We start from the raw sequence: 24,909 nt of genomic DNA, 5'->3' as shown, positions 1-24,909 counted from the left end.
ACCCCTCTGTGCCTGGTTCTGGTGCGCGTTGGGTGCCTCCAACCCGCACCTGTGGCCTCCAGTTAGCAGCCAGCAGCCACAGCGGCAACGACAGGCTGCCAGGCACCCAGGGCAGGGGCGCGCAGAAGCCAGGTCTTCCCTGCGGCCATCTGCATCCACCAACGCCCCCGCCACAGCCACAGGCCGTGTCCGCAGCATCCTCACAGCTCTGGGGCCTTGGGCCACAGCGGGAGGGACCCAGAGCAGGGGCTGGGTTCTTCCAGCCTCAGAAACAGAGAATAAGCTGGGCACGGTGGCACATGCCTGTAATCCCAGTACTTGGGAGGCTGAGACAAGAGGACCTCAGGTTTGAGGCCAGCCTTGGCAACTTAGCAAAGCCCTCTACAACTTAGCAAGACCCTATTTCAAAATGAAAAAAATAAAAAGGGCTGGAGGTATATCTCAGAGGTAGAATGCCCCTGGGTTCAATCCCCAGTACCATAAAAAAAACAACAACAAAAAACCCCGAGGAGAATAATGTATAGAACACTTCAGTTTTAGGTAAATGTGTATAGTTTAGGTATAATTAAGTCTGACTTACAAAAAGAATACCTGTATACATGTGTGTATATACACGTTCACATATACAAATGCACTGTAGCTGGTGTTTAGCCTTCCGGCCTCTGGTGCAGGCCATGGCTCAAGGATCAGCCCTAATTGGTCCTTCTCAGGAGCAGAGCTGGGTTACTGGGACCCGAAGCCTCCACAAGTGGACGGAAAGGGTAACTTTCTCCTTTTTGAGAAGATTATAATAGTCAATGAATATAAAAAGAGGTGCAATTTAACTTTTTATTTATTTATTATTTTTTAAATTTAATTTTATTTTTGCAGTACCAGGGATGGAACCCGGGGCATTCTACCTGCGAGCTACAGCCCTATTTTTTATACTTTTCTTTTTTGTTGTTGTTGTTGTTGTTTTTTGGTGGTACTGGGGTTCCTGGAAGCCCTTCTACCTCCGGGCTACACTCCCAGACCTATTTTATACTTTTTTTTAAAATTTGGAAACAGGGTCTCTTAAGCCAGCACGGCTGGCTTTGAACCTGCGCGATCCTCCTGTCTCCGCCTCCCAAGCGCGGGGATTACAAGCGTGCGTCACCACGCCCGGCGCTTTTATACTTTATTTTGAAACAGGGTCTCACTGAGTTGCAAAGGGCCTCAGTAAGTAGCTGAGGCTGGCCGCGAACCGTGATCCTCCTGTCTCAGCTCCCCAAATGCTGGGATTAAAAGTGTATGCCATGCTGGGCGTGGTGGCGCACGCTTGTAATCCCCGCGCTTGGGAGGCGGAGACAGGAGGATCGCGCAGGTTCGAAGCCAGCCGTGCTGGCGTAAGAGACCCTGTTTCAAAAATATAAAATAGGTCTGGGAGTGTAGCCCGGAGGAAGAAGGGCTTCCAGGAACCCCAGTACCACCAAAAAAAAAAAAAAAGAAAAAAAAAGTGTATGCCACCACGCCCGGCTCTATTTAGAATGGAAAAAAGAAAAAAGAAACTCTCACAGTCCCTCCTCCCTAGAGCAGCTTCAGCCTGTGAAGGAGCAGATGGGGGCCTGGGGTGCGGCACCTGCTTGCAAGTCCCCGCAGGAGCCCCAGGACTTGGGTGCGGCCACTGGGCCAGGGGGGGCTGGGCGCTCCCCCAGCTGGGCGCCAGGGCGGAGGCTGCACACTGTGAAACCTCGCCCTGCGCTGCGCCTGGTAGGTACACGTTCTCACCCACAGCCCACGTTTAATAGCTGGAACCCTACTTTTTGGAACTTTAAAAAAAAGATACCAAGCTGGGGGTGGTGACGCACACTTTTAATCCCCGCACTTGGGAGGCTGAGACAGGAGGATCGCAGATTCAAAGCCAGCCTCAGCTACTTAGTGAGGCTCTCAGCAACCTAGTGAGACCCTGTTTCCAAGTAAAGTATAAAATAGGTCTGGGAGTGTAGCCTGGAGGTAGAAAGCCCCTGGGTTCCACCCCCAGTACCACACACACACACACCCCAAAAGAACCCACGTTTGGACTTTCCCCCAAATCTAAAAGAAAAGGAAATAGGAAAAGGAGATAGCCTTTATTAAATAACATCCAGCCCGCCCCAAATTCTCTGCAGAGCTGGGGACATCTCTGCAGCTGTGGCTTCGGGGAGACCCTTCCTCCCCACACCCGCAGCCTCTGCACACCACGGGTGGGGGGCAGAGAGGTCTGCGCGGAGCCCTGCGGGCATCAGGGGACGCACACTGGGGAGACGTGCCTTCCCCCCTGCAGTGGCACCTTCCTGAGCGTGGAGGGGCAAAGGGGCCGCACGAGGAGGCCAGCGAGGGCCGGGGGACCGCCCGCCGGCGCAGTGCAGGACGCCGGCCAGCACCTGCGGTATAGACACCGAGGTGGATGGGGGCTCATCCCGCAGCGGCACGAGGCGCCCACACACCACACACGGTACGAGGTGCAGGGGACAGGGAGGCGCCTTCAGTGGCGGAGCAGCGCGGGAGCGCGTGGCTTCGCCCTGAGCCCCCTAAGGGTTGCTCACTACGGCCGGATCCAGCCTCTTCTTCACGTCAGGAATCGGTGGGTTTCCAGGGCAGGACGCAGGCTCTGGTTCCAACACACGAAGCCACTCTCCTGACCAAGGGGAGCGCACAGCCGGCGCCGTGACAGGGATGGGACATGGACGCAAAGACATGCTTGTGATCAAGTGTGTGTGTGGTACTGGGGATTGAACCCAGGGGCACGGGACTTCCAAGCACAAGCCCACCCCCAGCCCTTTTTAAAAATTAAAAAAAAATTCTTTTTTGTTACCAGAGATGGAACCCAGGGGCATTGTATCTTCGAGCTATACCCCCAGCCCTATTTTTTAGTTTTTAGTTTTTGTTTTTATTTTTGAAGCAGTGTCTCACTGAGTTGCAGAGGGCTTCGCTAAGTAGCTGAGGCTGTCCGCAAACCACGCTCCTCCGCTCTCAGCCTCCCGAATGCTGGGATTACAAGCGTGCACTATCACGCCCAGATGTTTTTCATTTTGAAATAGGGCCTAAGTTGTTGACGCTGGTCTAGAATTGGTGATCCTCCTGTCTCAGCCTCCCAGGTACTCAGATCACAGGCACCTGCCACTTCCCTGGTTTAGTAGCATGCCTTCAATACTGGGAAGTTTTTCACAGCAAGCGCCCAGGTCAAAAGTGCCTGGAGTTTTCCAGATCTCGAGGTGGATATACTAGTATTGTTTTACACCCAAACTAGTTTTTCCCCTAAAGGTTACTCTCAAGTCTCACAGGCTGGTACTCATACCTCAAACAGGAGTGAAGATTCAGAGCCTCCTAATATATAAATCAAAGACACGTATGTCGGGAATCCAGCCCGACAGCTGATGGGGCTTGGCGAGATGGTGAGTACCGACGACTCGAACACAAACCCACGAGCCGGGAGTCAAGTCAAGCGAGATCTCATTTATTTCTCTCCAAGCAGTTCTTTATATAGCACCAAGCCACGAGGGGAATTTCCATGAGGAATAGCCTAGCCTATCCAGATAAAGATCACTAGCATGTAGTTCACAGCCAATCCCAGGCCAGTACATAAGCCATTCATGTGTGCGGAAAGCTCCTTTAAAGGTAGAAAGGGAAAAACCACTCAGTCTCCCCACCCATAGTGAATGGGGAAACCACGCCTTCCTAGCTTCCTCCAGGCGCCATCTTGACCGTTTTTTGCTGAATCACTTTACTTAAAGTTTTGCCTTAGGCTGCAGGCCGCTCAGGCCGAATCTCCTTAGGCGCTGTATGGACACACGCCATCACACGTAATGGTCTTTTGCCACAGCAACTTCATGCAGATCTTGAGAAAGCTCGATCAGGGGATCCGCAACGGCGTAGGTCCCCCATGAAGTATGTCTAGCATTCCTTTCTTCAAAAAATTATTTTAGGATTATTTGGATTAATATATATAATTGGAATTTTATGTATAAACATTATAACTAAAACTGATGGGCAGCGGCTTGTGAGAGACTCAGGCAGCAAAGATATCTTCCCAAAGATAAAAATATTGGGCCAAATATTAAGTTCAAGCTGACCTTAGTTAGAGCCACTGTGTACGATTAAGTTTGAGACGGCCTTGTGAAGTAAGACAAAACATACTATGTCCAGCACCCTTGCCCTAAACTTTATAGAAAATAATAATTTTTATTGTCCTTGGCAATCCTGCTTGCATGACTACACTCTTGCTTTTCTGCCAAAAAATAAAGTATAAAAACTGTAACAAATCCTGAATAAAATGGAGATTGAATCTGAATCGTGTGGCGTCTTCTCTCATCGGCCTCGGTTCCCCCTCATCAACACACGAACCCCGACTCTGCTAGGGCTGGACCCCGGCAGTCTTTGTTACTGTTTGAGGGAACTGTTCCTGGGGACCCCTGTAGCCCTGTCGAAACAATTCCCCCCAAACAAAAACCGCGGGGTAAATATGCAATAGCCCGGACTCTTGCCGAAGATTTAAAGGGGTTTATTAAAGACAGAAAGACAGTCACAGCCCCAGGCCAATCAGGAGTGGCATGGGGGGGGGTGTTCAAACGAATTCACCAAAATACAAAACCCAGAACAGCCTTTGTACAGACATGACGTCCTCCATCTTGCTTTTTCCTACGTCACTCTGACCTAGGTAAAGGCCCTCCTCTCAATTTTCCTGCCGAACTCTGTTTATGACCAGTTTTCTCCTTTCCTGAAGGTCGACCCCTCCTCCCATCCTCTTAACTCAAATCACTTATCATGTAAACCTGTGTTTAGGATGAGGCAGTCCTGCCGGGCGTGGTGGCGCACGCTTGTAATCCCCGTGCTTGGGAGGCGGAGACAGGAGGATTGCACAAGTTTGAAGCCAGCCGTGCTGGCTTAAGAGACCCTGTTTGCAAGTAAAAAAAAAAAAAAAAGTATAAAATAGGTCTGGGAGTGTAGCCTGGAGGTAGGTTTGGGGGGGGGGAGAATGAGAATGAGGAAGTCCTAGTTTCTCTCTCCTGTCGACTAGCTAATTGGTTAATTTAAGTTTCAATAGCTGCTTGCTTCCTGGCCGAAACCAAGAAACCGCGTCCTTCCCCAGGCCTGCCCTTTTTACACAGTGATCTTTGAAACATATTTATTAATAATCAGAGCCTTCTCAAATCTTCCTAGCCATCCCCAATACTGGGCCAGTCTTGACTGACTCAACACTGCACACAGGAGAACGAGGACCAACACAGGCATCAGCCTGGACGGACATCCCCAGCTGACAGCAAGGGGCGCTGCCCTCGTGGGGCTCTCATTCCCGCGTTGGTTTCATGATGTGCTCCTCCTCTGCGGGTTCTAGAACCATCAGGGAGCAGGGTGCTACTGAGCAAGCAGGCGGCCTCCTCTCCCTCGGCCTCTCCCCAGGGTGTAGTCTCCCGGCTCAGGCCGCAGCTTCCCCTGCCTGGCTGGGCCGGCGGGGCAGGATCCCGCCCCTGTGAGAAGGTTCTTAGGGAAGCCAGACAATGTGCCTCTGGTCCTCGGGAGGTGGGGCCAACTGGCCAGGCGCGGCTTCTTGTTTTGTAAAATCAAGATGTGTGTGGCTCGGTCTGTGGCTCAAAGGACGCATTCCACAAGCTGGTCTGCACCGCGGGTCTCCTCCACGTGCCTGGCCTTGGCGAGCCCGACCCGTGTGCGGCGTCCACCTGGTGTCTCCTCAGACCCGAGCCCGCAGTTCTTGGAGGAGCTCCCCGGCCAGCTTTGCTGACCGAGGGGCTTCGATGCAGAGGTGATCCCATCGGTACAAGGCCTGGTCGAGCCAGCCGATGACCTCGCGGGTTAGCTCGGCCGTGGGGGCCATCTGCAGGAGAGAGAAGAGCGTGAGGGCAGTTTCAGGAGAGCCGTGGGCCGCACCCTGACCACCTGCAGCCCCTGCCCGGGACCTGCAGCCCCCTGCGGCCCCGGGAAAGCTCCGGGCGTCTGGTCCACTAGGCCACTGACAAGTCTGTGTCAGAGGCAGCTGTGCTGTGTGGCACCCCTTCCCGACGACCACCGCCCCACGTGGGCTTCACAGAAGCGTGGCCCAAGACACAGCCTCTCCCAGAACGCCAGGCACCAGCTGGACTATCTGCCATGGGCTGCAAACGCAAAGGTGTGTGTGGCTTGATCTCCATGCAAGGCGCAGACCACTGTGAGAACTGCAGAATGTACAGGACCCTCTGGGGGCATTCTGGGCCACCTCACCAGGACCTCTGGCTATTTATTTATTTATTTACTTACTTATTTATTTATTTTGTGGTACTGGGGATGAAACTCAGGGACATTGTACCTCTGAGCTACACTCCAGCCCTCTTTTTAGTCTTTATTTTTGAAACCAGGTCTCACTGAGTTGCAAAGGGCCTCCCTAAGAAGCTGAGGCTGTCCTGGAACTGCGGTCCTCTGGTCTCTGCCTCCCGAATGCTGGGATTACAAGCGTGCGCCACCGCGCCTGGCTGACTACTAGATTTTTAAAGAGGCCTCGGAGGTTTTCTCCGTCTACAAGGAGAAAGGAGACCTACCCCGAGGACTCCAGGAATCCTACTGTGGGTGTGGATTTCTTTAAGATTCAAGCTGAGTAAAAGGAGGGATGAGAGTCTCACAAGTTAGCAGCGCAAGGCCCTTCTTGACTGAGCTTTGCTCTTCAGACACAGAGAGCATCAGGACGCTCTAGGGGGGAGGGTGACCTGCATCGTCTTGTGTGCTGGTTCCTAGGGAGCCTGGTGTTTACCTGGCAGCCCCGGTTCGCTCCTCTTACTTCCCAGGCCCTCGGTAGGCCACCGAGGGCCTGGCGTGCGCAGCAACGCCGCCTTCCCCAGTCCTGGCCCTCGGGAGACGCACTCCTCAGAGGAGACCACGTCGTGGCGGCTGAGATGGGGGGGCCTCAGCACCCGCAGTCCTGGGGCGAGCCGGCTGTGGGGATGGGCTCTGCCGGGTGCGGGGCGGGAGCTGCGGTGTGGGGCTGGCCTTGGTGTCTGCACCACCGGGACTTGGCTTCATTCACAAGTGACAGGTGCTGTGGACCAGCCCATGCTTCGCCGTGGAGCCCGTGGCCTCCCTGATGCCTGGAGCCTGTGCGTGGAGGGCTGCTTCCTTCTCAGAGCTGGCCTTCCGTCGCCACAGGTCACTTGGCCATCACACTGCAGCCCGCAGCCCCCGGGGTCGTGAGCCGCACACGTCCCTGCGCCTGGGCTGGTGCAGGTCTGTGCTGTGGCGCACTGATCCACACTGGCTCAGGGCTGTGTGTGAGGCCAGCGCAGGGCAGGGGCGCAAGCTCACACGGAACGCCTGCCTGGTCCCCAAAGCAAGGCCGAGGCTCCACCCACAGACGGCCCGCAGGGTCAGAGGTCAAATGGCAAAATGCCAACACTGTCATGATGTGTAGGAGTTTTAGATTGACAGTGCTACTGCAAGGATTATAGTGTAGAGCTTTCAAAACGCAGGCCCCGGCCTGTCCTCCACTGTCAATGCCACAAGGTCCACGTCACAGTCGCTGGGCGCGCTGTTTACTCAAGTCCAGACAGTATGGCGATGCCCTTTTTCTCTTCCAGGATCTCAGCCAGTATGCCGCAGGGCATTTATCTGTCACACCCCTGGCGCCGGGGGTGGCCCAGGGGCATCCCGGCCCGAGCTATACCCCAGCCCTATTTTATTCTTTATTTTGAAAGCAGGTCTTGCTAAGTTGCTGAGGCTGGTCTCAAGCCTGCACTCCCCGTCTCGGCCTCCCAGGTATCACAGGCTGCACCACCACCTGTCACAGCTTCTGAGGCTCCTCTTGGCTGTGACAGTTTCTCAGACTTTTTTCTTTTTCTTTGCGGTACTGGGGATGGAACCCAGGGGCATTCCACCTCTGAGCTATACCCCCAGCCTATTTTATTTTATTTTATTTTATTTTTTTGTGGGTCTGGGGATGGAACCCAGGGACATTCGACCTCCGAGCTACACCCCCTGCCCTATTTTTTTATTCTTTATTTTGAAACCGGGTCTCACTGAGTTGCAGAGGGCCTCGCTAAGTAGCTGAGGCTGTCCATGAACCGCGATCCTCCGGTGTCAGCCTCCCAAATGCTGAAATTACAAGCGTGTGCCACTATGCCCGGCTTCTGTTTTATTTTTATTTATTTATTTTTTATTTAAAATTTTTTTTTTTTTTTTTTTTTTTTTTTGGTGGTACTGGGGGTGGAACCCAGAGGCTTTCTACCTCCGAGCTAAACTCCCAGACCTATTTTACATTTCATTTGGAAACAGGGTCTCACTAAGTTGCTGACAGCCTCACTCAGTAGCTGAGGCTGGCTTTGAAGCTGCGCGATCCTCCTGTCTCAGCCTCCCAAGCCCAGGGATTACCAGCCTGCGCCACCACTCCCGGACTTATTTTTATTTTAAAGCAGGGTCTTGCTACTTGCTGAGGGACCTGGGGGCCTCCTGTCCTGGCCTCCCAAGCAGGGGATGACAGGTGTGTGCACCACGCACGGCTTGGGCTCCTCTCTTGCTTTGGGCACTGGATGCATGGGTGTTTTGGGTTTAGGAAAATTTGTCACACTATCCTATTTTATGTATTTATGAACCAATAAAAAGTATTAAAAACCTAAGGCCAGTAGTGCTGTGCTCTCTCCGTTCTGCGGTGCTGGGGAGGGACTGGGGCCTCTCACGTGGGAGCACTCAGCTGCCCAGCCCGCCTTCTTTGATAAACATACCACCAACATCTCTCTTTCATAATCTCCAAAGAAACCGTCCCCATTAAGCACGGATCCCTCACCCCTGTCCCCCACTGGTAGTCTCCGTTCTGCTGCTTGTCCCCCAATGACTGTTCTAGGTCCCTCAGCTAAGTGGAATCACACACTATTCTCCTTGTTACAGGTCTGTTTCCTTTACACATCCTATCCTCAAGGTTCTCCAAGGTTCCGGCATAGGCCGGAACTAACTTCCTTTCTTCCAGACTGAAGACTATTCCACCGAATGTTTAGGCCATATTTTGTGGGCCCTTTTTCCTCCTGACGGACATGTGGCTTGTCCCCGTCTTGTGGCGGTTGTGACTGGAGCTTCTGTGAGTCCTGACAGACGCCTCGCCAGCCCCTGCTCTCCCTTCTCGCCTCCTCGTCCTCGGGAGCGCTGCATGTCACTTGTGGAGGCCCAGCCCTTCCCATGGCGGCTGCGCCGCGTTAACACTCCCAACTGGAGACGTAGGAGTGTCCACCTTCTCCGCGTCCTCACCATTAACTTCCTGTTCCTGGTAACAGCCGCCCTGGTGGGTGAGAAGCGACCCTCGCTGTGTTTTGATATTTATTTCCCTAACGAATGTGCTGTTGTGTATCTTTCCAAATGCTAACTGACCATTTGTATAACTTCTTTAAAGCAATGTCTATTCAAGTCCTTTACCAATTCGAAATTGGGTTGCCTTTTGGTTGTTGAGTTATAGGAATTCTTTATATAATATGGATACTAAACCCTCATTAGATACATTATTCCCAAATATTTTCTCCCACTCTGAGAACTGATTTGCATTTTCTTGTTTGTACCCTTTGATGCACAAATGTCTTTAGTTTTCTGACGTCCAATTCACCCACCTTTGCTTTTGCAAAACTCCCTGTGCCGTTGGTACCAGAATCAAGAAACCATCCTGACTCAAGGGCACCCACCCTGACCTGGAGCGCTCTGTACTCTTCAGGAGGGCTTCCTGTGAGCGACTGGTTTCTCTTAAGCAGTCTCTCCAGCTCTTGCAGGGTGGCTGCGGGTGCGCAGGTCTCTGCTGCAGCTTTCCGTCTTTGGCCGAGGGGCCAGGAGGCCTGCTCCTGCTGGGCCCACGTGACCATGATGTCCTGTTTCTTCCTCTGCGGCACGAGGAGCTGCCTGGCGGGTTCTCGGCCAATCCTAGCTGTCAGCCTCACGCACCCGTTATACACGTAGGGCAGCACGCGGGGACACGTTCGCACAGACCGGGGCTCTCAGGAGCTGCCTGTACCTACAGCATAAACAGGACCCGGGGTTCAGGGGAAGCGGGAGCTTACCAGGGCGATGGCTTCCCGGGCGACCACGTGGCCGTCAGCAGCCCAGAGCAGAAAGTTGAGGAGGAGGAGCCTGATGAGCTGAGCGCACGCTGGCGATCGGGGCTCCGCGTGGCCGGCCTCTCCAGCAGCCGCCTGCAGATCCCTGGCCGAGAGGCGGGCGCTGTCCTGGAGCCCTCGGAGGCGGCCGAGCACAGCCTCCACCTGCGCCTGGCAGCGGGGTCAGGGGTGAGAGGTCAGGGGGAGGCGGGACACGAGTGCGCCTAGGCTGTGCTAGATGCCCTGAAGCAGCCCTGGCAAGAGGGGAGGCCCACAGCCACCCGGGCACAGTGGAAATGCCCTGACTTTCTGTTGCCTTTCTCGCTAGGCAGCAAGGACACTCTGCCAGGAGTTGACCTTTTTTTGATTAAAGGAAATGGAGAGACAGCCTCAGCAGGCAGATTTCTTTTTATATATTGTGGGGAAAAGAACAAAGGACTCCTTGAAGACTTGCCTACCAGCCACAGATCAGCTGGAGCCACGCCTCTAGGGAGCCGGAGCGCTGCGCCTTGCCCCGCCTTTGAGAGATGGGAGACACGCATGCACGCACATGTTCAACGCCTGTGCAGAGGCTACACGCGGGGGAATCCACATAGTAATGCTAACCACTGTGAGAATATAGGGAGCATTTTACATAAAAATATGTATTTTATGCTGAGAATTCTGCTGCTACGAGAACAGTTCATCAAGTCGTGACTTGGAAAACGACGCAGACACTGCAAGGCAGAACAGAATGCCGCGCGGAATTCACGCCGGCCACGCTTTGTCATTTCTGGAAGAATCCTTAGGCCGGCCTGGTGGCGCAGGCTTGTAATCCCAGAACTTGGGAGGCTGAGACAGGAGGATCGCAGATTCACGGCCAGCCTCAGCCACTTAGTGAGACTCTGCTTCAAAATAAAAACTAAAAAAGGGCTGAGGGTGTGGCTCAGAGACAGAAAGCCCTGGATTCGATCCTCACACACACACAGCCTTCGTCCTGAGGATTCCCAGGACTAGCTTTACAACGTGAGAGCCGGTGTTTGCCTGGTCGTGGAGGCCTCTTGCAGGGCCGCCCTGGGTTGCTGGCTGAGGCTCCTGACTGCCGTGGGACCATGAAAAAGGGCACCGCGGGGCCCTGCACAGTGCGTCCATTCCCCGCTCCTCCCGGAGCACCCACCTGCCCTCCGCCGATGGCATCTGTGGGGCCTGCGGGCCTGCCGCCTGCGGGGCCTGCCAGGCCATCAGAGGAGGACTGAGGCCTCCTATCCACTTCCCACCTGACCGCCTCCGGGCTCCTGCCCTCCCCTCTTCTTCTTCCCTGTTTTCGCCCAGCCTGCCATTCCCTTCAAATGCCCTGTGTGTCCAGAACTCTCTCCAAACCATGCCCATACTCCCAATGCTTTCTGAGTTCTGCAGGAGAAAGCGCTACACACAATGTTTTATATCTTATATTTTTCTTTTCACAATGTAACCTGAGAGAGTTACCATATCTATAGAATGTGTTTTTTTTTTTTACCATGTCTAATAACAGATTTTCTGGTAGACTGCTGTTCCACGGTTAGGGTATATCACAACAACTTCACTATTGAAAACTTAAACTGGTTCCAATTTCTGCAGTCATAAACAATGCTGTGGTTAATATCCTTGTACATGGGAATCTCTCCCTAGGATGATTCCTACTGTAGACAGGCCTCAAGGGTGTGACCCCCTGCCTATGTCTTAAGGGTCTCTGGAAATTTGGAGGTTATCATGATCCGGTCCAGTCAGCAAAAAAAGATGAACACTGGCCAGCAGAGAAAGTGGCCAGCAGGGAGAGGCAGGCATGCTCCGGCCCGCGGCCCTCCCCTTGAGGACAGCCTGAGGCGGCCACTCCGGTCAGTCATGGTGTCGGAGCCAGGCAGAGACTGCCAGCTCCATCACCGGGTAGTGGTCACGCTTCCCCACAGCTCACGGTGGGCTTCTCAAGCCACATGGCAGCCCGCCATGGGATTGGAGCTCACAAACCCAGAGGCCCAAGGGTCTGCATGCTCAGTTAGCCCGGGAAAGCCGTCTGGGTGTCACATGCAGCAGCCCTGCACCCACAGCACCAAGCCCTGGCTTCAGGCACACAGAGCAGCTCAGCGCCACGCCACTCCGAACGGCCAGCACCCCCCTCTCTTTTTCTCTTTCTTTTTTTTGGGGGGGTATTGGGACTAATACCCAGGCGTGCTCTGTCACTGAGCTATATCCCCAAGTCTTTCTAAAAATCTGAAACAGGGCCTCTAAATTGCCCAGGCTGGCCTTGAACTGTGATCCTCCTGCCTTGGCCTCCCCAGATGCTGTGATTAGAGGCATACAGCACCGTGTGCCGGGCTAAGTTGATCCACTTTTATCCAGAAGGTCTAAGTAACCCCTGCGTAAACAGATGCGATAGTTTTTATCTAAAGGAAAAGCAAAAGCCCAAACAAGCCAACAAAACAGGCTAGTAATTAGCAGAAGGGTGTCAATGTAGAATGTTTTAGAAATTAATCCTATTGGACAATTTCTTTCTCTGTACTTGGAAAGTAAATCTCTCCTGCATTATCTGTGAGCCGTGTGGAATGTGGGGCACGCCTACCAATGCAGATTATACAGAAGCGAAGAGGAGACGTGTGCAAGAGGGCCCCAGAAGTATGGGCTTCGGCTCTCACCAGGATTTCCCTTAATTACCTTCACATGCTATTAAAGGGAAGAGAAGGCCTGCTCTTCAATCAGACTGCAATCTTAAATACATACGACAACTTCTTTAAAATGTTTTATTCTGATCCCAAAGAAATCATCTGTAAGTCCAGCTTTCTAAAATCCCAATGCTTGTCTTTCCCCGCCACTCATGCCTTTAAACAAAGGAGACAGGCATCTGAACTAGTCTCCACTTTCTTTAAAACAACATTAAACAAACAGGGATATTCTTCCATACATAATTAAGCTTGTTCCCTTTAATTATTAAAATCAGCCCAAAAGGCTGGCAGCTGAAGGTTTAAAAACCAGCGCGTCAGTGTTTGCGAGGGCGCCGATCCTGTGACGGACGCAGCCTCCCGGTTACTGCCCTTGTGGTACTGCCTGTCGCTGTGGGTCACCGCCTGCGCTCGGCCTCAGTTATTTAGGAAATGACCACGTCCTTTTCAGAAGCAGAGTGGTTACAGCCTGTGATTACTTTGGGAAGGGTCTAAACCAAGCTGGTAACGTCAGCCTCTGTGGATGGATCCAAGGAGCAGTCTGTCGACGGAAGCCGATACGGGGCTGCCGATGGACCAGAGGACCCAGGCGTGGCTCTGGGTCCAGTTCCTGGCCTCCTGCCAAGGACAGAGCCCCCGCTAGGCATGAGACAGAGGAAGACCTGGCCACTGAGCAAACTCAGACCAATGACCCTGAGGACAGAGGCCAGGAGAACAGCCCCCAGACAGGGCTGAGGGCCGAGTCCTCTCAGGCCTCTCCAGGTGGCCAGACGTGCTCTGCACCGTGGGTGTCCAGAGCGCGGGGGCCTGGGGTTTGGCAGAGGCAGACCTCCCCAGCCTGTGCACTCACCACTGTCCGCTCTCTCTGCTCGCTCCCGTCCAGGGGGCTGTGGTAGAACGCCAAGAGCCACAGCAGGGCCACCGGGGGCTCCACCGCCGGGCTCAGGACCTGCTCAGCCGCCAACTCAGCCCATCCTCCAAAATGAGTGAGCAAGAACCAGCTCCGAAAGGGACCGCCGTGGGGCCTGCAAAAGAGCCAGGGCAGGCCCGAGAGCCAGGGTTCCTCCCACTCCTGCACGAAACACACAGTGCGGCTGCACCCAGGGCCTCCGCCACTGAGCGACACCCCCAGCCCTTCTCATTTCATTTCGAGACAGCATCTTGCTAAGTTGCCCAGGCTGGCCTGGAACCTGTGATCCTCCCGTCTCACTCCTTACAGGGGCGCACCACTGTGCCTGGCCCTTTTATTTCTTTGTGGTCCTAGGGATGGAACCTAGGGGCATTCCATCTCCGAGCTACAACCCCAGCCCTACTTTTTATTTTATTTATTTATTTTTGAAACAGGGTCTCACTGAGTTGCAGAGGGCCTCACCAAGTAGCTGAGGCTGGCTGCGATCTTCCTGTCCCAGCCTCCCAATACTGGGATTACAAGCCTTCGTCACCACGCCCGGCTCCCTTTTGGTTCATAAAGCAACTTTAATGTTTGTGAGTGGCTGGCTTAAACTGTGAACCCAGTGAAATATGATCTGCAAGGACACATGTTAAGACTCAAAGCCCCGGTGCCACTCCGAACCCATCCGAGGGACCCGCTCAAACCCCTCATGTTCTGAGGACTCTGAATGCTCAAGTCAGTGCAGGCACAGGTGAGGGGGAAGCCGGCTTGCACTCAAGCACACACAGGACGAGCGCCTGCGCAGGGGGCTGCTGTGGGGAGCGGGCCTCCCAGCCAAGGCCACCAGGTGGCGCCAGAGCCAGGGAGGCAGAGCTGTGGGTGCAGGTGGAGACTGGAGGAGGCTGTAGCCTCCTCCCTCTGGGGCACAGAGGTGGGAGGTGGCCCAAAGGCAGAAACGTGCCCCTTTCTTGCAGCCGAGGTACAGCCTGGGGTCAATGTTTCAGCGATTATGAAGTTTTAGTGGGGTGCGCACTGCATCACATCTGTACCAGTGCTGAAAGGATAAAGCCGTTTCAAAGCTGTCTCCTTGACAAATTCAGAACCAGGACTGCGATTCCTGCTAGGGAAGAACGTGTGGGGCATGGGAGCACACACCTAGAATCCCAGCACTTTGGAGGCTGAGACAAGAGGACCGCAGGTTCAGACAGCCTCAGCAACTTCATGAGGTCCTCTGCAACTTAGTGAGACCCTGATTTAAAAAAAAAATTGGGGCTGGGGGTCTAGTTCAGAGGTAGAAAGTCTCTGAAGCTGGGCGTGGTGGCACACGCTTGTAATCCCAGTATTTGGGAGGCTGAGGCAGGAGGATCGTGCAGGTTCAAAGCCAGCCTCAGCAGCAGCTTAACAAGGCTCTCAGCAACTTAGTGAGACCCAGTTTCCAAATAAAATATAAAATAGGCCTGGGGGGGGGGTGTAACCTGAAGATAGAAGGCCCCTGGGTTCCACCTGTAGTACAAAAAAAAAGTTTCTAGGTTCAATCTCTAGTAGCACCAGGGGGGAGAGGGGCTGGATGTGTAGCTCAGAGCTAGAGAGGCCCAAGGCTCAGTCCTGAGCAGCACACACACACACAGACTCACAGACACACACACAGCGCGTCATACTGTTAGGAATGAGCTTGATTGAATGGGCTAGTTTTGGAGAAACATTTCATAAAGAGGAGAGAAAAGCAAACGCTCCACCCAGTTAACATTCCCTCCGAGAGGTCGAGGCAGCTCAGTTCTGAGCTCAGTCTCCCTCCTTGGGGAGGTTCCGGGAAGGCCAGCGAGGGCCTTGCAGCCTGCGCGGCCAGGGCTCCCTGCTTGTGGGTGCTGTTTGTTCAGGCTTGTGGCTGTGCCTGCATATTCCCGAGTGCAGAGGGGTGGCCGCCGTGGAGCCAGCCGCGCCAGCATTGTGTGTGGCCTCTAGTCTGACCTGCCCACAGCAGTCTGACAGCCTCGCGCTGTCTCCCTGAGCAAACGTGCACCCACCTGCTGAAGGGCCAGCAGAGACAAGGGTCAAGGAGACACCTGCCAGGAGAATTTGCGGTGGCCCCTGCTACTCACCCCTCAGTCGGGTCTTCAACTGTTTCTCTGAGCAGCTGGGAAATGTGCCGGAGAAACTGAGGCCAGTGCCCCTGGGGAACATCTGTGAGGGGAGAGAAGAAGTCAGGTGGAGCAGAAGAAAGCCAAGCCCCATCTGCAGCCGAGGCTGGAAGAGTTTGTGGGAAGTGTGTCTTTGCCCTGGCTCTGGGAGCTCACGCTCTGCTCTCCTGAGAGAGGACCTGTCTCAGGCTGGAAGAAAGATCCATCAGTGTTGCCCAAGTGAAAAGTCAAAGCATCTTTAACTCAGGTACAAGGATGTAGATAAAAACTACAGCCAGCCGGGCACGGTGGTACAGGCTGGTGATCCCAGCATTTGGGAGGCTGAGACAGGAGGGTCACGGTTTGTAGACAGCCTTGGCCACTTAGTGAGGCCTTTGCAACTCAGCAAGTGAGAGCCTGTTTCAAAATAAAGAATAAAAATATAGGGCTGGGGGGTGGCTTGGAGGTAGAATGCCTCTGAGTTCCATCCCCAGTACTGCAAACAAAACAAAACAAAACAAACAAAACACTATGGAGAAAGCAGTCTACCCTCAACTTAGAAATGGCGTGAATACAGGAGGAGCAGTGCCACACGCCTATAACCCAGTCCCAGGAGGTGGAGACAGGAGGGTGGCAGTTTCGAGGCCGGCCCTGGCAACCTAGAGACGCTGCTTTGAAAAGGAGGTGGGGCTAGAGGTGTGGCTCAGAGGTAGCTTAGTACCCCCCAGAGGGAATCAGCACCTACGGCCTGTTTCCTGGACTCAGCTGCGCCCCTGAGGGCCGGCCCAGGCCCTGCCCGCTGAGCCCCGCTGCAGGGGTGCGGGGAGCGCACCCTCACTTTCCCGTGCACTCAGTGACATTTTCACATCGTGTCTCTGCACATTACGTTTCACAAAACGATGGTGTCAGACGGGGTCACCGTGAGCAATCTTCTACAGAGGGAGAAGGAATTCAGACTTTATAAATTGCTCTGAAACTCTGAGTCATCTACTGTCCTCAGATCGTTGTTTTCCTTTTGGTGGTGCTAGGGATTGAAGCCAGGGCCTTGTGCAGCTAGGCAAGCGTTCTGCCGCTGAGGTCCCCCCCCACCCCAGATATCACTCGAGCCTGGGGGGATAATGGCATATAAGGCCAGGCGTGGTGGTGCACAGTGCAATCCCAAAACTTCAGAGGCTGAGACAGGTTCAAGGGCAGCCTCAGCAACTTAGTAAGACCCTGTTTCCAAATAAAATGGGGCAGGTGGTATAGCTTAGAGGTAGAATGCCCCTGGGTTCATTCCTCAGTACCCAAAAGAAGAAAGGAGGAAAGGAAGGAAGGAAGGAAGGAAGGGAGAGAGAGACCAAAAAAAGCAGGCAGGCAAAAATGGGGAGCCCGAGGGCTCCTCCTCCTCCTCTGTCTCCCTCCAAGTTCAGACGAGACCCACCACAAGCTGTGTGTCAGTGCTTCCTGTCCTATACCCTGGGCGTTGGAGGGAGAGGATGCCTTTTTCTCTGTTTTTGAAATGTTTCCTAAACATGAGCTCACAGACGTGTTCACAGATCAACACCAGTCATACCCAGGGATTCTGGGAGAAAGCTGGCGAATGAAGTCAACAGAGGCTGCGGCCCCACAAAAGTCTTACTACATCCTTTCAAAGTCTACCCTCGGCTCCGTAGGTGAAGTCTCCCCAGTTTTCTTTGGCATCGCCCATCGTTTATTCTTCTGCAATGAGGCTGCACGGAGCAGAAAGAATGAAAACAAGCCTGTGCACTGCTGTGTCCGGCCTCGGCCAAGCCCATCTGGCTCGGGCACCCGCGGCCCCAGGGAGCTCGCACTCCAGGGGCCCTCAACCCTGGATCTTCCCCTTCCTTTGCTAAGGGGCCGTAATGCGGAAGGAAAGTAGATTCCCCCATGAAAATCCAAAGAAGGTGAGCTCCTGAGATTGTGAGGGATGGTGATATAATCAGTCCCTCTCCCTCTGGTGACAGATGAGGGTCAGGGAGGGAACGTTCACCCCGTCCCCGAAGCTGGATCGTAACTCACCTTCAGGTCGCTGCAGCAGCATCACGGCCAGCGGTGGAGAGGCGTAAGGAAAGAACGTCTTGAGTGTGAACCTCAGCTGCATTAGGATGGAAAACTCAAAGTCATCACGCACACCAGGGCTTGAAGGGCGTCGGGGAATTACAAATCTGTCTCCTCTGCCCAAACATGACCCACTGTCCTAGCAGAATACGAATGTTTTCTTAAAAAATATGCTTCTAATAAACCTTATAAATGTTACCCAGAAAAATTAGCCTTTTAAAAGTCACCCTAGGGATGTCAGAGAAACAGAGATACCTCCCACACTCAACCACACACCCCAGGTGGACCTTCCCTCTCTGTGAGAGCTGCTACCGCCTTACGAGATGTTCCATATTTCAGCGCGGTTCTGGAACAAAGGTGGTGGTCACATGACCAAGGGCCAAAGACCCAGACTGCCCATCCCATGCCCTTGCAGGCACAGAGTTTTAGAAGCGCCCTTAAAACAGGGGCACACCTACACAGCATGCTGTGCCCGGGCGCCGAGGGCAGGCTACGGGGTGGGTAAAAGCAGAGTACCATGGAACAGCACCCAGTCACAGCAAGAAGGCGCCACCTCACTTGCGCCCGGCTCCGGTGCCCCACCCAGGACACCAGCCTGAGCCTGGCCTGTCCTTGGCGTTTTCCTCTGTGTCTGGCTCCTTTCTCTCAACAACAGACTTATCCAAGATTCACTTGTGTCGTTGACTATGAGTAGTTTAGTCTTCTCTATCGGTCAGAAGCAGTTGTCATAAGCACATACCACGATCTGCTTATCACCGTCCCGTGGAGGAGCGCTGGGCTGTTTCCAGTTTGGGGCTATTGCAAATACACCTGCAATCAACATCTGCATCTCTGTCTGTGGACAGGCCTTCCGATTTCTCTCGGGGAAGCACCGCAGGAGGACTCCTGGGGCACAGAGCAGTTGCCGGTCTAATTTAACAAGACTATACAGTTTTCCGGGGGCTGTACCATTTCACACTCCCACCAGCAGCACGTGAAGACTGGATGCACCACGGACTCGCCAGCATTTGGTCTTGTCAAGCTTCTTAATTTCAGCCGTGCCCGTGGGTGTGGAGCGCGGCCTCGTGCACACTAGCTTCCCTGCACACTAGCTAAGCATTTCAACAGCCGGCGATGCCGAAGAGCTTTCCTGTGCATTGCCAGTTTATCGCTCTCTCCTGAAGCCTGTGTGTTAGTCTCCTGTCCACTCTTTAAACTGGTTGTTTCTTATAAAACTCTGAGAGAGTGTCCCATATTTCTAGACATAGTGCTCTGTGGCATAGATGTAGGCAAACGTTCCCTCCCTGCTGGTTAGTGGCTTGCTTATTTATTTTCCTAAATGGCTTCTGTCAAAGAAGCCAGGGTATGATGGAGCATGGCTGTAATTCCAGTACTTGGGAGGCTGAGACAGGAGGATCGCAGGTTCAAGGCCATCGTTGGCAAACTAGTGAGGCCCTCGGAAACTTAGCAAGATCCTATTTCAAAATAAAAACTAAAAAGGTCTGGGGGTATAGTTTAGAGGCAGAACTCCTCTGGATTCAATCCCCAGTAACCAAACCAAACCAAACAAATAGAAGTTTTAAATCCTGATGAAGCTGGGCGCGGTGGGCACGCTTGTCATCCCAGCATTCTGGAGGCTGAGACCGGAGGATCGTGGTTCGCGGACAGCCTCAGCTACTTAGTGAGGCCCTCTGCAACTTAGTGAGACCCAGTTTCAAAATAAAGAATAAAATAGGGCAGGGGGTGTAACTTGGAGATAATTTATCCATTTTTCTTGTAAGGCCACTGCTTCCTTTTTTTTGAATCCTCTTCTAATAACTTTGATTACCCCACTGTCAAAAAAGCATTCTCCTACATTTTTTCCTAGGAGCTTTAAGGGTGTTGTTCTGCTTTATTTTGTTTTTGTTTCTGCACTGTAATTATATACCACAGTGAGGTTTGCAGTGATAGAATCACGCATGCCCACGCATTCGTCCAGTTTCCCTCTGGTCCCTCCCCGACCCCCCCCCCCCTAATAGGTAATATTTGCATTGATACAGATAACTTCGTGTATGAACAAAGGGTTGTGTGTGTGTGGTACTAGGGGTTGAACCCTGGGGAATTCCAACTCTAAGCTACACCCCCAGCCTGATTTTTATTTTTCATGTTGAAACAGGGTCTCACTAAGTTGCAAAGGCTGGTCTTGAACCTGCAGGCTTCCTGTCTCAGCCTCCCAAGTACTGGGATTCCAGGTGTGCGGCACTGTGCCCAGCAACAAAGGCCTATCTGAATTATTTCAGGGAGGACAGGGAGAGCTGAGCAGCCTCAGGGCAGGCTACGTGTTTTCCGAGGTGGAGGCTGAGGTACGCCTGCCCGGACAAACATCCATGTATTCCACACCATTTGTGGAAAACTTTCCTGTCCCCACCTGACTGGCCTGGCATCTGCCAAAACATCACCTGGTGCACGGTGTGGGCTGTATCTGGACTCTGTTCTGACCTCCGTCTGTCTGCTGCCAAGGCCTCCCCGTCTCCTCCACTACAACTTAAGTCAGGCAGCCTGAGTCCTCTGGATTGTTTTCCCAGAATTCTCCTGGCTGTTGTAGATGCCTGCACTTCCATGCAAGTGTCAGAAACAGCCTGGCGACGTCACGTTCAGAAGCCTCCAGAGGTGGCCAGGAGCTGAGCCGAGGCCGCGGTGGTCCTAGGGGCTGGACGTCGTCACAGCTGGCTGGCACGGCCCCTCTCCCCACACTCGAGTGGGCTCTGCGGCTCTGAGTTAGAGGATGCATGCATCTTTTGTTAAGTTTGTGCCCACGTCCTTTGCATGTGACTGTGGAACTGTTACTGGGCGCAGACCCATTTATAACCGGTGTTTCTCCTGGTTAGCGGCCTGCGTCGTGGAGGCCTCCCTCTTTCTCTCTGGCAAACCTGTCTTGAAGTCTGCTTCGTCTGCTAACAGAGCCTTTCCAGCTTTCCTGAACTTACTGCTTACATAAACCTTCCTGTCACTTTCCATCTGTCTTCGTCTTTATCATTAGGATGGGTATCTGGAACAGAGACTTGGTCTTTTTAAAAAAAATCCAATTTGACATCTCTGCCTTTTTACTAGGATTTCATTTAAGTTTGTAATTACTGTGGGGTTTTTTGGGGGCATTTTTGCATTTAGGTCTCTCTTTTGATGTGGCTTTCTCGGCCTGTCTAATTTCTCGTCCTCTGGAGTCCGTCAGGTGGCACCTGGGCCGGCCCGCCTCCCTCTCAAGGCCTGAGGGACGGGGCGCGGTGCTGTCTGTCTCAGGAGTGGTCCTGCTTCCTTCCGCTCTGTCAGGCGCTCTCCAGGGCCTCAAATTGAGTTTTTAAAACGTTTTATCTTTGAGTTTATGTATTTTATCTGTGGGAGATTTAGTCTGGTCCACTATCAAACTTTGCCACTGCTGAACTGGAACCAGACCTCACCAGCGGCTCCGGGCACTGTGCCCGTTCTGGAACACAGGGGGGAGGACCTGAAGCTCTCGCCTGCCATGTTGGGCAGGTGGTGGGGCCGCCCACGAAGGGCAGGGCGAGAGGAAAGGGGAAAGGGAGGGGCTCCGAAGGGGACTGGACAGGGCACTGCACTGGGGATTGGCGGGCTCTCGCATAGCTGTTGTGGAGAATAAAATGGTGCTGCCCTTTTGCAACCAATTTGGTAGGATCTCCCAAGGCTGAACCTCTGCGCTCTAATAACCAGGCTCTCCTGAATGCCACTGCACGGTGTCCGCAGCAGCCATGCTTGTAATAGAAATAAAACCTTTCTACGATGCGAATGCCCACGAACCAGAAAAAGAACACTCTGTGGGACGGGTGCGCGATGTCTCCGTGGTGACTGTCCCCGTGGCCACAGCGTCGTAGCTAACACACGGGTTGATGCAGGTCACACGGGGCAGCACACTGTGCGCTACTGTTTTGTTTTGTTTTTGCAGGTCTGGGGATGGAACCCAGGGGCATTGTACCTCCGAGCTGCACCCCAGCCCTATTATTCATTCTTTATTTTGAAACTGGGTCTCACTGAGTTGCAATGGGCCTCGCTAAGTAGCTGAGGCTGGCCGTGAACTGCGATCCTCCTGTCTCAGCCTCCCGAATGCTGTGATTACAAGTGTGCACCACTACACCTGGCTTGTTTATTTTAAAAAATAGAAAAATAGCTGGGTGTGGTGGTGCACTCTTGTAATTGGGAGGCGGAGACAGGATCACGCAGGTTCGAAGCTGCGCTGGCTTAAGAGACCCTATTTCCAAATAAAAATATAAAAATAGGTCTGGGAGTGTATCCTAGGGGTAGAAGGGTCGAAAGAAAGAAAAATAACCCAAACTAAACAACACATGATTTAGACAGTCATGTGTACATGATCAAATTATCATCAGAAAAAGCAAAGGATTAATAAATATAACAAACATTAGTAAACAGTTCAAGACATGGAGATGAAAGGCGGAGATGGGCTACGGGAGCAACGCAGGGACAAAAGGTGCTGCCGTGTGGTCCAGGGCTTAGGGTTGGGTCCACTGAGGGTCACCGTACATGGATGGACAAACAAAGCACACAAGAAAAGAGGGCCACGCGAGGCCCAATACGACAGGGCACCAAAGCCAGGGCCAGGGCAGAACACAAGACGGCAGGCCAGTGGAGGGGGCCAGGCCCTGAGGACAGCCGTCACACAGCTACAGACGTGCTCCGTGCACCAGGGCACAGGGCAGAAAGAAACTACGTTTTTTTTTGTTTGTTTTTTTGCTTTTTTCAGTACTGAGGATGGGACCCAGGGGCATTCTACCTCTGAGCTATACCCCCAGTCCTATTTTTTTATTCATTATTTTGAAACAGGGTCTCACTGAGTTGCAAAGGGCCTAACTAAGTAGTAGCTAAGGCTGGCTGTGAACCGTGATCCTCCTGTCTCAGTCTCCCGAAAGCTGGGATTACAAGCGTGCGCCACCGCGCCCAGCTCTTTGAATCCATTTCACCTTTGCTGGGGTGTTCATTCAGAAGCTTTCTTTGTGAGCAAAACAGTGCACTGATGTTTCTGAACATGACTGGGCACAGTGGCGCATGCCTGTAACCCCAGCTACTCAGGAGGCTGAGGCAGGAGGACCCCAAGTTTGAGGCCAGCCTTAGAAGCTTAGTGAGACCTAGTCTCACAATGAAATGAGATGGCTGGGGTATGCCAGGACACGTGCCCACCAGGTATGAGGCCCTGTTTCTATCTCTAGTACAAAAATTAGTTTTTATTCTGAAAATAGAACTGGGGGTATAGCTCAGTGGTTGAATGCTGACCATTCATAAGGGTCTGGGTCTGGTCTCCAGCACCACAGAAAGCAAACAAGCAAATACACCAACCAGCCACCTTTCCCAAAACACAGTGCTCCCTCCTGGTGCTTAGCCTAAAAGGGGAGTGGTGCATGCGGCGTGTCACACCTGCTTGTTTTCTTTCTCCAGAGCCTCCACGAAGCATCGGGTGAACACCTGGATGGCGGCCAGCACTTCCGGGGCTCCCCCTGTCTCCAGGAGTGTGTACCTGAGGGTGCAAAGCAGACCACAACACGGCGAATGATCACCACGCGGACCTAGGCCCACAGGCTCCAGTGGTACCTCAGCCCTGGGGCTCAGTCCTTGGGTGAAGCAGGAAAACCCGCCGCGCCCCTTCTAAGCACCTTCTTTAATGGCACAAGGTGCAGAGCTCGAGCTTGGCTTTACCCCAAGCTTGTAAAGGCCTGCAGGCGCTTTACAAGAATGTGTGCTCCGAGGGACTCAGCAGGCAGGTAGCTTCTGCAGGCAGCGACAGAGCTGCGCAAGAGGGTAAAATGGCTCTGCCGGCGCCTGGCAAAGGGGCCGCAGAACCTGGGTGCACCTGGGTGGCTCCCATGCGTTTTCATACAGTTAACTTTATATTTGTTTCAGCCAACTCACACTTGGCAAGCCTTAAGCTTCATATCTCTGGGGTCATTTAGCTTATAGTGAGTATGCTTTAAGTCAACCCAAGTGACGGTTCCTTGCTGTAAGTCCCTTTCCCCAGAGCCTGCCGTCCGCTCTGGGGCCGCCTCACCGTGTGAGGTGGTGGGCAGGGCAGGGCCCATGCCCTGGCTCCCAGCATCTGGGAAAAGCTAGAGCTCCCTGGGAAACAAGCTCCCTACGGGTCTAGACTCAGGACTCAAGGCTAGAGCCCCATGACCACTGGCCGTAACCCAAGCCAGGGTGCAGGGCCCCTCACCTCACCCTCCACCCGATGATGCCTCTCCCCAGAAAGACTTACATTTTCAAAATAAAAGTTAATGTGCTATGACGCCCACTCGCCTCTCAGAAGAGCTCCCTCCGCTCAGAGCGGCTTTCCTTAGCTTTCAAGTCTTTTACAAAGCGCGCTGGGCCCTCGTGTGGCGAGGGGAACACACTGCTGGAATCCACTTCACTGCGATCTGGGAAGATGGCTCCGGGAGCATCTCAAGGCTTAAGCTCCTACCTAATTCTGCTTTTCTGCCATTATTAGAATTTTTGAAGTTTAAAGAAAAGAAAGTTATCTTAATTCTCAAGCATCTACACTAACATTTGGGTGTCCCCTTCAGTCCCCAGAAAGCTCACTGGGGTAAGAAGGGATCAGTAACTCATTTTTCCAAGGCAGAGCCAGGGACTAGGCAGAACTTTTATTCCTGTTTTGAAGCTGAGCTTTTAGATCAACGGCTAGCAGAAACAGCATAGTATTTACCTGAACATCTCATCCACAATTCTGAAGATGGCGGGGTGGCAGGCCGCTTGAGGCTGGAAGAGGAAAAGGCCCAGAGGAAGGGAATCAGGCATTCACCATGAACTGCATGCACGCATTAGGTCATTTTCTATACTAAACCCATAAGGTTAAAAAAAAAAAAAACATTTCATGGACCATTCAAAAACACCTCTAGCAGTGTGCCGTAGGGAAAACACGGAGCCTCCTGTGCGGCTGACTTTACTCAAACACGCCGCGGCCTGACTCCGCTGGCCTAGACGGACCTCGGGGCAGGCTGGCTCTGTTGTCTTTTTTCTCCTCTTTATTTGGTCATGAAGAGAAAACAATCTAGACTCAGTGTCCGCTACCGTGCAGGGCCAAGTAACTGCTCAGTCAGTGCGCTGTGAACTTAGAAGCTTTAAGTATTTAGGACGGAAAAAATGGTTAA

General features: G+C 53.0%; 1 protein-coding gene across 1 annotated transcript in view; it reads right to left on the bottom strand.

Annotated features, from left to right (window-relative positions):
* Positions 1 to 5,686: 5,686 nt before the first annotated feature.
* Positions 5,687 to 24,909, bottom strand: part of FANCC (FA complementation group C) — a gene marked incomplete at both ends in the record, with an annotated part of 116,046 nt that continues 96,823 nt past the window's right edge. Inside the window, 10 exons of the mRNA XM_080709023.1 lie at positions 5,687 to 5,830; positions 5,884 to 5,974; positions 9,123 to 9,229; positions 9,645 to 9,830; positions 10,008 to 10,214; positions 13,566 to 13,740; positions 15,707 to 15,788; positions 17,747 to 17,822; positions 23,183 to 23,282; positions 24,465 to 24,517. Coding sequence (XP_080565149.1) covers positions 5,687 to 5,830; positions 5,884 to 5,974; positions 9,123 to 9,229; positions 9,645 to 9,830; positions 10,008 to 10,214; positions 13,566 to 13,740; positions 15,707 to 15,788; positions 17,747 to 17,822; positions 23,183 to 23,282; positions 24,465 to 24,517 — 1,221 coding nt within the window. The remainder of the gene's footprint in view (positions 5,831 to 5,883; positions 5,975 to 9,122; positions 9,230 to 9,644; positions 9,831 to 10,007; positions 10,215 to 13,565; positions 13,741 to 15,706; positions 15,789 to 17,746; positions 17,823 to 23,182; positions 23,283 to 24,464; positions 24,518 to 24,909) is intronic.

This window comes from Muscardinus avellanarius (assembly GCF_963383645.1).
Source record: "Muscardinus avellanarius genome assembly, chromosome: 13".
NCBI lineage: Eukaryota > Metazoa > Chordata > Mammalia > Rodentia > Gliridae > Muscardinus > Muscardinus avellanarius.
Note: the sequence above shows the minus strand (reverse complement) of the source record. Positions and strands in the feature narration are given on the sequence as shown.